The sequence below is a fragment of the Aricia agestis genome, chromosome 13 (assembly GCF_905147365.1).
Source record: "Aricia agestis chromosome 13, ilAriAges1.1, whole genome shotgun sequence".
Classification (NCBI taxonomy): domain Eukaryota; kingdom Metazoa; phylum Arthropoda; class Insecta; order Lepidoptera; family Lycaenidae; genus Aricia; species Aricia agestis.
In genome coordinates, this window is record NC_056418.1 from 6,881,505 (window position 1) to 6,894,170 (window position 12,666).

The following is a 12,666-nucleotide window of genomic DNA, read 5'->3' on the forward strand; positions in this document are numbered from 1 at the left end:
TCACCAAAGGTGATGGGGTGTAGTTGCGTACCATCAGAGACATTTTTTGTAACTTTTTGTACATGAATTAAATAAGGGGAAACATCATTTTCATTATATAAATTTCTGCCAATATGTTTTCTTTCTGTCTCAGGTGCTGAGGCTGAGGATACACGCATGCTAGCAGCATTATCCTTTTCAAGTATACACTTACAATTAATACGATTTCCCGCGCTATCTCTAGTTACTTTGTTACATTGTTTGCACGTCAGCTCGTCAATAAAATCATTACGAGATCGTTTGTACGTTCTTTGACTTATTGACTCTTCTGTGTCCATATTATTGGACTCATCAAAATCCAACGTAACAAAATAACCGGGCTGTGGAATTGGGCCACAAAAATTCCCGCCTCCGGGATCCGGAGGTCGATTCATAGTACAAAAATAAATACACTTACCGAGAAGAAAATATAAAATAAACTAGAAAGATAATTAAAACTAAATATTTACAAAAATATGTACTATATTCCCGCACTGAACACTAATAAACAAATAAAATTTGAGAAAAACACGACCGCCCGCGTTCGAGTTTCCCGCCGTCCGTCACTTGAACTTGATACTTGATAGTGTTTTTTTTAATAAGCCAGAAGTAATAAGTACATTGCATAAAAATTAAAATCTTGATAAACTCCAATAAATTATAAAAATCTAACAGCATTTTCACAAAACCCTTGATTGTAAATTTTTCAAACAGTTTTCATTTTAGCATAGATAAAGTATTATAGTATAGACTATAGAATATGTAATCTTAGCCCGTCATCGCGTGGCCATTTTGTGCTTATTTTCATACAAGTAGTGTACGTTTATTTTCTTGAATATAGAGTCTGGCCAACGAAAGCTGAACCAAGCATTTATTTTGATTGGCAACACTATTCTGCCAGTCGATGGTTTGCGGTTGCACGATTTCATGATCTTGATACTTGGTCATAATTATTATTTTATACTCTTGTGATCTTTTAATTTTTCATACTAGACATGTTATTTATTTTAATAAATGGTATTTTTATTGAAAATCTTCACGAAGATTCGGATGAGAAACAGGAAAGTTTCCACCATACCATTGTGACCTAATTACCCATCGAATATTCTACTCTCTCGTTAATACCGATTAGACAAAAACACAAATAAAACACAATTATTTTACGTGCACTTTTTCCACTATATTCATTTATTATTATTACAAATTTTAGCTAAAAACACGACTGGTTTCGAAACAATTCTACTAAGCTTAGTTAGCAATATATTTTCTAAGTCAGTATAGGCTATAATTTATGTTAGACTTTTCTTTTATAGGTGTATAATTTTTTGCACATTGGAGTAATATAATATCTAGCATCAGCAGAAAATTATCTAAATATTTTTTTCCTACTACATTATGTGATACCATATAAATAATTTTTAAATTTGCCACGTTTCGCTTGGTTCAGCTTTCGTTGGCCAGACTCTATCTATTTGTCGATCATTTCGAAGCACATTATATTCCAGAAAAGAAAGTCATTTAGTTCATGATATCGATAAACTATTAGTTCAATTAATAAGAATCCACACACGTAAAATGCTATGCAATTTTTGTAGTCAAATTATTAAGTGATGTGACATTTTTAGCACTAATGTCTTATATATCACGAATAAGGGATTATTAAACTTATAAATTATCATTATATTGTTATGACGTCTCTAAATGAATTTTGGGTAAAGTTAATAAATCAGGGTAGTAAATTTTGTATGGATTTAAGTCACCACACGTTAGTGCATCATTGGCAAGAGAATCCGCTCTAACGTTTCCTTCTATTCCACAATGACTAGGGATCCAAGCAAATGAAACTGAAGTACCTTTCTTGGTAACATCTGTTAATAACTGTCTTATATCGAATATAACAGGATGTTGTTGTTTAATTTTAAATGGATTCTTGTTAAGAGCTTGAATAGAACTTAGAGAGTCTGTAAAAATTATAGATTTTTTAAGTTTGGCTAATAAAATATATTCTAAAGCTTTTAAGATCCCTAAGCATTCTCCAGAGAATACGGTACATTCGGGAGGGAGTTTAATTTTTTGGACAATATTGTACTGGGAATGGAATACACCTACACCAACATGGCCATTAATATTACTTTTAGAAGCATCTGTAAAGATATAATGATGATTTTTAAATTGTGTATTAATTATATCATTAAATCTTTCATTGGCCCTCAAAGAGTTCTTCTCTATATTAATGGTCAGAATATTTGGAGTGGACACAAGAGCCCCATAAGAAGAAGAAAAAATCGGTAATTTAGAAGAAGAATGAATAGGTGCAGTAAGAGATTTAAATTTAAAATAGCTCACAATTAAACACGGGGTTTGTTTATTTAACCAGTATGAATTTTCGGAAATATGATAGGAAAGCGTTTGAAGTTTCGCAATAATAGGATGATCATAAAGCTGAAGGCATCGAAAGAGATATTTGTCGGATAAATATTGACGGCGTAAATGTAAAGGAGGATCATAACATTCAACCTGCAAAGCGTTGATTGGACTAGATTTCATTGCTCCACATATAATTCTGAGGCATTTACTTTGGATTTTGTCTAAAGATTTAAATCCTGATACACGTCTAGGCTCCAAAAGGAAAGAGCCATATTCTAATATGCTGCGAATCAAAGCATTATACACTAATTTTAGATAAAATGGATGGGCACCCCACCATACGCCTGCTAGACATCTGATGATATTTACATTTTTTTCGCATCTACTTACAACATAATCACAATGTGGAATTCCGGAAAGCTTTTCATCCAGGATGACACCTAAAAATTTATGATGGTTTTTTTGTGAAATGATAATGTTATCAAAAAATACTCTAACTTGAGGAGTTACGCGCATTCGACTAAAAAGAACTATGGAGCTTTTAGTTGGGGATAAATCTAGGCCGTGGTTGTCCAACCAACGCTTAAGAAAATACAAGGCTCTTGTTAGCTTAGCGGAAGCATCATCAGCATTATTCCCTACAACATATAAGGTCAGATCATCCGCATACTGCGAAATATCAACGTCCAACAACTCTGCAATGGCCAATTCTAAATCATAAGTATATATGTCATATAACAGAGGGCTCAAAACTAAGCCTTGTGGTAAACCTTTGGTAACAATTCTTATGTATTTACGGCCATTATTATAGAAAATAATATATCTATCAGTTAACAGGTTTATAATAAATGAAATAATTTTTTTAGGAATTTTTAGACGTCTTAGTTTCTGTTTCAATATTGATATAATAACACTATCATATGCATTAGAAAGATCTAAAAAGGCCGAAAGAACGAATTTATTTGCGCTGAAAGCTAATCTTATGTCGGTGGTAAAAGAACTTAAGTTGTCATATGTACTTTTATTACGCCGAAAACCATATTGAGATGAAGAAAGCAGGCAGTTACTTTCAACGAACCACTCCAGGCGGTTTTTGACTAAATGTTCAATTATTTTTAGAAGAACAGACGAGAGGGCTATTGGACGATATGAAGATGAGAGGGAAGGATCTTTGTTTGGTTTCAAAATGGGTAACACTAGTTGACATTTCCACTCTGATGGAATATTGCCAGATTCAAAAATTGAGTTAATGATTCTAAGATAAACTGATAAACTGTTTTCGTTTAGATGAGAAATAAATGAATAATAAATACCATCAGGCCCAGGAGAGGAATCCGATACATACGAAAGTACATTTTTTAATTCGGCCATGGTAAAGGAGGAATTTAATTCTGAAGACTCTTCATTTTCATCTATTGTACTATTGTTATGAAATAGGTTAGGAAGATTGACTGTAGGAGGAGCAAGCTTGTCAAGAAAATCATTTGCAATAGAACTAGGAAGAGAAACAGAATGAGAAGTATTGTATGCAGATTTGAACCTCCTAATATTTTGCCAAACAACAGTTGGAGGAGAATTCGGGGACAGAGAGGAGCAAAATTTTTGCCAACTTTCAGATTTTTTCTTTTTGAAAAGTAATTTGGTGCTATTTATAATGTTTTTCAATGTCCAATAATTTTCAAGAGACATATTTGTACTATACATTCTTTCAGCCTTCTTTCTCCTTTTTACAGCTTCCGTACACTCTTTATCCCACCACGGTGGGCTGGGAATGGAAGATGATTCATTTTTTATTGGAAAAACTTCATTAGCACTTTCTATCAAGACATCTGTAAAAACGAGAGCATCAATAGAGTCATCTTCATTTGGAAATATCTGTGACAGTTTTACATCAACTTTACTACTGAATTTCTTCCAACATTTATCGGTGACATTATTAAGGTTATACCTGGGAAATAATCTGACATTTTGAATAGGAGCCTGAGAATTATCAAAAGGAGAGGTAGTTAATATGGGGAAGTGATCGCTTCCAAAAGTGGATGATAGAACCGAAGATGTTAATTGTGTTACAAACTGTGAGGAGCAAATAGTCAAATCAACAACGCTTTTGCCTTCTGTTGGACTAGTGCGCCTTGTGGGCTCACCAGAATTTATAACACATAGATTATTCAGATCTAAAACACTTAGCAGCTTGTTACCATAACTATTAGTAATGGAGCTTCCCCATGACTGGTGATGACAATTAAAGTCACCTGTTATAATTAAAGGTCTTGGTAAAGAGCTTAAAATGTTATTAAATTCATTTAAAATATTAATAGAGGCATGGGAAATATATACAGAGACAAAACATATATTATTTACACTAATTGCTATAATAGATAGCTCTGAACTATGTACAGGGATATCAATAAGGCTAAAAGGGTAGTTTTTCTCAAGGAGAAAGGCTACACCACCATAGCCGTCTAACCTATCTTCTCTAATTGTATTATAATTCTTAAATCTAAAAGTATTACTTGGCCTAAGCCAAGTTTCTGAGAAAGAAAATAAAAAAGGATTATAATTTCTTAATAAATAAGCTATGTCACTTTTTTTATTAACTACACTTCGAGCGTTCCACTGAATGATCTGGGCCATATTGTAGAATATTAATTATACATTGAATTAAAGGGGCAACGATGGACGGTATATTATCGTTCTGTGAGTGGGTTTGTAATAATGATATTACATCTGTAAGTGAAGAAAGTTCATTCTTGTAATTGTTTATTATACCTTTATTGTATTCATGTACTGGTGTTGTGTTTTTTTCTAAATTATCAAAAGAAAACTCTTTTACCACATTGTTATGGGCAATTTTATCATAACCTTTCATTGGTCTATAAGGAGCACGAGGCTTAGCAACTACAGTTTTTTTGTATGATCTATTATCAGATGAACTATTATTATTATTAGTAGATAAATTAAATTTAGGAGTGGATAGTGTATCTGAATAAGATTTATATGAGGAAGGAATTTCTTTATTGGCCTCTGCATAAGAGACACAATGTTCAGCCATGTGTATTTTTATAGATTTTTGCCTATTAAACTCTGGGCATATTTTGTTATTAGCCATATGATGGCCAGAACATAAGCAACAGAAATATTCATGCTCATTAACACTACAAGAATCCATATCATGTTCCTGACCACACTTGATACACCGTGATTTTGACCTACACTGAGCTTTGGTATGTCCATACCGACAACATTTGAAGCATTGTATAGTGGGAAAGATGTAGAGCTCAACTGGTAGTGAATTATAACAAATAAAAACTCTTTTTGGCAGAACCCTACCATCAAAGTATACAACAACTGACTGAGTCGGTTTCCATACAGGAGAACCCTCCACCATTGTTTTATAATTTAAGCGTCTGACCTTCACAACTTTACCACTACCGGTAGGTGTAGAAATGTTATTTATTATTTCCTCAGGTGACCATTCAACTGGTATACCCCTCACAATACCTATTCTAACGACATTAAAAGATGGTATAAAAGCTTCATAATTATTGTCAGCGAGTATTGAAATATTAATAAATGTATTAGCATCTTTGTAATTTTGAAATGAAACAGAAATTCTGTTCCGACCAATTTTTTTTAGAGAGCCATTAATAATATTATAAATGTTATTTTTAATTAAAAAGTCACCAAAGGTGATGGGGTGTAGTTGCGTACCATCAGAGACATTTTTTGTAACTTTTTGTACATGAATTAAATAAGGGGAAACATCATTTTCATTATATAAATTTCTGCCAATATGTTTTCTTTCTGTCTCAGGTGCTGAGGCTGAGGATACACGCATGCTAGCAGCATTATCCTTTTCAAGTATACACTTACAATTAATACGATTTCCCGCGCTATCTCTAGTTACTTTGTTACATTGTTTGCACGTCAGCTCGTCAATAAAATCATTACGAGATCGTTTGTACGTTCTTTGACTTATTGACTCTTCTGTGTCCATATTATTGGACTCATCAAAATCCAACGTAACAAAATAACCGGGCTGTGGAATTGGGCCACAAAAATTCCCGCCTCCGGGATCCGGAGGTCGATTCATAGTACAAAAATAAATACACTTACCGAGAAGAAAATATAAAATAAACTAGAAAGATAATTAAAACTAAATATTTACAAAAATATGTACTATATTCCCGCACTGAACACTAATAAACAAATAAAATTTGAGAAAAACACGACCGCCCGCGTTCGAGTTTCCCGCCGTCCGTCACTTGAACTTGATACTTGATAGTGTTTTTTTTAATAAGCCAGAAGTAATAAGTACATTGCATAAAAATTAAAATCTTGATAAACTCCAATAAATTATAAAAATCTAACAGCATTTTCACAAAACCCTTGATTGTAAATTTTTCAAACAGTTTTCATTTTAGCATAGATAAAGTATTATAGTATAGACTATAGAATATGTAATCTTAGCCCGTCATCGCGTGGCCATTTTGTGCTTATTTTCATACAAGTAGTGTACGTTTATTTTCTTGAATATAGAGTCTGGCCAACGAAAGCTGAACCAAGCATTTATTTTGATTGGCAACACTATTCTGCCAGTCGATGGTTTGCGGTTGCACGATTTCATGATCTTGATACTTGGTCATAATTATTATTTTATACTCTTGTGATCTTTTAATTTTTCATACTAGACATGTTATTTATTTTAATAAATGGTATTTTTATTGAAAATCTTCACGAAGATTCGGATGAGAAACAGGAAAGTTTCCACCATACCATTGTGACCTAATTACCCATCGAATATTCTACTCTCTCGTTAATACCGATTAGACAAAAACACAAATAAAACACAATTATTTTACGTGCACTTTTTCCACTATATTCATTTATTATTATTACAAATTTTAGCTAAAAACACGACTGGTTTCGAAACAATTCTACTAAGCTTAGTTAGCAATATATTTTCTAAGTCAGTATAGGCTATAATTTATGTTAGACTTTTCTTTTATAGGTGTATAATTTTTTGCACATTGGAGTAATATAATATCTAGCATCAGCAGAAAATTATCTAAATATTTTTTTCCTACTACATTATGTGATACCATATAAATAATTTTTAAATTTGCCACGTTTCGCTTGGTTCAGCTTTCGTTGGCCAGACTCTATCTATTTGTCGATCATTTCGAAGCACATTATATTCCAGAAAAGAAAGTCATTTAGTTCATGATATCGATAAACTATTAGTTCAATTAATAAGAATCCACACACGTAAAATGCTATGCAATTTTTGTAGTCAAATTATTAAGTGATGTGACATTTTTAGCACTAATGTCTTATATATCACGAATAAGGGATTATTAAACTTATAAATTATCATTATATTGTTGCGCTCAAAAATTATTATTATATTGTGTCATTACTTTCTTCTTACTTGGGAAAATCCTTAGTATATATCAATCATGGTCACCTCAAAGAGCGAGACAAAATACATAAATGACGTCATCCAAGGCCAAATTTTTGGTCTTCAAAGATTTGTTTGGAGTGCAATTTCCAGTGTTTTTTAAAGTTTCTTGGTTCCCTCCAAAACTCCATCGAAAGTTTCAGTATTAAAGTGTCTAGAGTTCGACAAGGCTGTTTATGAACGTGGCGAGAAAAGGAACTAACGCTTCTAAGTTCTATTATACAAAAACGTCATTTTTGACAGTTCTCCTTTACCAGCAGCGCAAATTGACTGACATTGACACATTCAATTAAAGCCTTGTCGAACTGTACTACTTTACTGAATCAACCGACTTGAATTGACCTTGACTGTATTGATTTTTACCACTTTGACTAGACTTTAGACTTGATGATACATGAAAACGTTCTGAGATGAAAACGATGCTATATAAAAATTGTACTTTTAAATAGAACATTGTTTCCCGCCATTTACTCGACACTGGCCATGGCTTTATAGCCGAAGTGCCATAAAAGAAAAAAAATCAATGTCATTTGTCATCGGTTTGTCATTTGTCAAATTAGATTATTTAGATTTTATTTTTGTGATTATTTAGATTTTATATTTGTAGAAACCAGCCGGTTTCGTGGTTTGTGTTTTGTGTGGTTTTGTGCTTCGTCGTTGAGAAAGATAATATTAAAACTAATTACTGAATAATCGTATTATTATTTTACAGTAAACTTAATCACAATTGGTTAAAGGTTATAATAATTTTAATTTTGTATTATTACTGTAAAGTAAAATGTCTGGCCCAATACAAGATGTAGTTGAAGAAGATGCCGCAGATCTACAGTTTCCAAAAGGTAATTATCATTTTCTTTGTAATTATCGTGCAAATACTGGAAGAACATCTTTGTCAACAGATAGTATTTCAATGCAGTCATAAACATAACCAAAAATAAAAGCCAGCTATTCATGTCAGCTTTGCACCAATATCAGTAATAATACCTCGATCGTGGGAATCGCAGACACAATAGATATTCAATTGTTAGGTGCCGCTTGGGAATTGGTAGGTTAAAATTTTTAAAATTCATGTTCAAAATATAATATGATAAAAACACCATTTTAATTTCATTTCTGCACAAAATACTTATGAATTTTGTTACAGAGTTTGAAAATGCAGAAACGTTACTCATATCTGAAGTGGATATGTTATTAGAACACAGAAAAGCACAAAATGAGTCTGCTGAGGAGGAACAAGAATTTTCAGAAGTATTCATCAAGACTCTAACATACACAAACATGTTTAAAAAGTTTAAAAATAAGGAAACTATCACTGCTGTAAGAAAGTAAGTATTGTGTGAGTTGACAAAGTTTTAGAACCACTGTTGCTAGTGTTTCAAGAGACTTTTATTGTTAGGTTTTGCCCAAGGCTCCATCTGTACATATTATAATAATGTGACACATGGAAACCATATTTTGAAGCAATCACATGTAGACTGTATACTGCGGTGCCCCATGGTCTACTCTATATCTGTGCCAAATTATATAAAAAATAGAATCAATGAAAACAAAGCTTTCCTCTATTATACAATAATTAAGAAGCTACTTTATTGGAAACTTATCAAAGCTTTAATTTTTTTTTACAGTTTACTTCAATCAAAGAAATTGCACAAATTTGAAGTTGCAAGCTTAGCCAACTTATGCCCTGAAACACCTGAAGAAGCAAAAGCATTAATACCATCTTTAGAAGGCAGATTTGAAGACGAAGAATTAAGAATACTTTTAGATGACATACAGACCAAACGCAGTATACAATATTAGATAAACAAAATTTACAATAACTTTTACAGTTTTTGTTTTCGTTTTTTAATTAAACTTGAGACACAATTATTTCATGGGTTTGTTGTCAATACAAATTATTGTAATTCACTGTTGTTTATTTTGACTGATGGTCACTCAAGTTAAGAATACCTAAATGTTTTAAGCCCAAATATTTTAACCCTTCCATTGTGGAAAAACGAGACACAATAGAATTTCTATTGTGTCTCGGTCACCGGTGTGCGGTGACTAGTATAGGGCTTGATGAATTAATATGCCATTAATTAATTTAATATGAAATAATGTACTTATTTATTGTAATTAGAGGTTTGTTAGAAAAGGATATGATATTTGAAATAAAAGAATATCTTAAATCAGTCTGTATATTGGATATGTCTGCAATACAGCAAGATACAATACAATGAAAACAGATAAAAGTGATAAAATATTGGAAACAAAAATAGTAATTAGAATTTATTTTCTCTGAAACAAAACTAGAATAAAACCATTCTTATTTTTTACTTAAAATCAATACTATTATTATCATTGATGTTAATTATTAATGCCTCTAAAAACAAACCTTTTGTTCAGCATTACAATTTAAAAAAAAGTTAAAGAATTTTTTTTAAACCTCAACAATTTTAGAAAACTAAAACTCAACAACCTTTCCATAATTTTCTTATTCACTAATTTTGTCGCCTAAACATTATACATTAACAAAATGCTGAACAAAAAGCTTGCTTGATTTATAAACTTATCTCAATGGGCACTTTTGGTTTAGTTTAAACGTTAGTATTTACTCTAATATCATAGTAATAAAATTACAAACTTATCAATCGTCTAAAAGCAAATTTTAAAATAATGTTAACCACCTATAAAAGAACTATCAAATCTAAGGTCCTAGCAAAGTTACAACTTGCACATCTCCTACCCCGAACATACAAAAATATTTTTATGTACTTTAATAAAATAAACATTTCTACATAAAGTCTCTCGTGCGATCAACCATCTCCTCGAGAGTACGGAATGTTCATACGTCCTTATGTAGAAACACTTTTACACCTAGTAGATTAAAAAATTAAGTGAGGGTAAGAGGACCTTTTATAGCACACATTTATTAACAGCTAATGTTTTCGGGTCACCTATACTACACCTTAACTTAGGTAACGACATCGGAAAAGATAAATCCTAAAATACAACCTGGACCTGTGACATAACTCTAGACATAACGTTAGTAAAGCATAATATTGTTTGGGTGGTGTGGATATCTATAACATCACGGGAAGCTAACAGGAGGCGATGCGAACGGAAAAGCCTACACGGGAACTGTACATAGATAGTTATAGAATGCAAACTATAAACCTTATACAAAATAAATCCATCGATCGTAATATTACAGCTAGATATTGCACTTATGAAAAATTCTACACAGTTATCCGGATTTTAAATACTGGCTCGGCTTTGTCTTTCATATTTTAATGTTTCTGCGCAGCATATACATTTATTAACACTAATGCACGACAAATCAAACTGTTCGAGTCCGCTTTGAATAATACTAGTACTGATTATTTTAATAATCTATGCATACATTTTAAAATATTATTGATGAAATTTGTACATGGTCGAAACCGGTCGAAGTTTCGACAGTCGTCCTCTTTTAAAAACCTTCGTCCAAAAATCTTAAGTCCAACGTTACAAAACCCTGCCTCGTCACTAGCCTGTACCGGCCCCCTCCGACGAACACTGCTCAGCACCTTTCTATTACTCGACAACTTGTGGTCACTCGGTCCATATGATGGCTATGTACAGAAGATGATAGTCACTACAATTATGCTCCATCTACACAGTTGTTTTGCTAAACGACGAACAAGAAGTCGACAAAGCTTCGCTAAACTAGTATTCTGTAGAGAAACATCAGTTAAACTTTGTAGTTTAACTCGACATAACCTCCAAAAGTTATCAAGTAACGTTTTTCACTTATCACATTCATATAAATAAACGTTATAAATATACAAGTAATAAATATATATAGTAACTTGAAACATTATAATCACATCGTTTACAATTTGCAATTCGGCATACGTCATAAGTGTGGCTCGTAATAATAATTTTGATTTGAGCAATGATATCATAAAAAATACTCTATATTCCAAAGGTGAGCCATCCAAAATATATTAGTCGTCGAAATTTATTAGAAAAATAATAAAGCAGATCTACCTATGGTTTTAACGTTCTATAATATCAGTCTCGATGATAGAAATGCATTTTGGCCAAAATGAGAGATCCAATTGGCATGGTCCGTCCCTTATTCGAATTCAAAAACCGTGTCTATCCGATACTTTCAGTACAGATATCACGCGCAGTTTCTTTTGCTCTAGGCGCTATATAAATAAATGAGACAACCTATAATCAGTTACTCCCACTGACCTCCATTAAACAAGTACGCGTACTTACGTATAATGGAGGTCAGTGGTTACTTCACAAGTCTAAAAAATTGAAAACAATACTCTGTAATTATCATAATAAACCCAACAAAGCAGCAATTTTCAATGTTTATGTGTATAGGTGTGATTTCAGCACAAACGAATATGTGAAAAAGACATATTACCAACTCTATTTACTTTTTAGAATCATTGTCATGATACCCGTACCGAAGCACATGTAAAGATTTAAAAAAATCAGTCTCTCCATTTCCTCCTTTTGTCAAACTCCATTTTTAAAGCTATCTTCAGTAGAAATAATCTACCAATCTTAAGTCATTTCAATACTCTAGCCCTTCAAGAATTTTGGTCCTAGTTAGAATTATCACCAAACATAAAATGATAGATTTTAAAAACTAAGTCACATCCAAGGAACTTAAAATCAAATACGTACGGATAAAATATTGTACAGAAATTAAAATATTAGGTTGAAAATAAAGAAAAAGAGGGCCCGTTTCTTATCCGGTCTGGATTTACCATTATTACAGCTTTCTAGTTCAATTTTGATTGAAAGTTCTTTGGTACCTCTTTTACAAATCGTTT

At 32.2% G+C, this 12,666-nt stretch overlaps 1 protein-coding gene and 1 long non-coding RNA gene across 2 annotated transcripts; both read left to right on the forward strand.

Moving 5' to 3' along the window:
• Positions 1–3,410: 3,410 nt before the first annotated feature.
• Positions 3,411–5,919, forward strand: LOC121733290. Its single transcript, XR_006036541.1, has 2 exons — positions 3,411–4,019; positions 4,098–5,919. It is a non-coding gene; the product is annotated as an uncharacterized LOC121733290 (long non-coding RNA).
• A 2,546-nt stretch (positions 5,920–8,465) lies between these two features.
• LOC121733098 (DNA-directed RNA polymerase II subunit Rpb4) lies at positions 8,466–9,664 on the forward strand. The gene is made up of 3 exons (XM_042123244.1): positions 8,466–8,685; positions 8,991–9,171; positions 9,472–9,664. The coding sequence occupies exons 1-3, from the start codon at positions 8,625–8,627 to the stop codon at positions 9,644–9,646; spliced, it is 417 nt and encodes a 138-aa protein (XP_041979178.1). The 5' UTR covers positions 8,466–8,624; the 3' UTR covers positions 9,647–9,664.
• Positions 9,665–12,666: the final 3,002 nt, after the last annotated feature.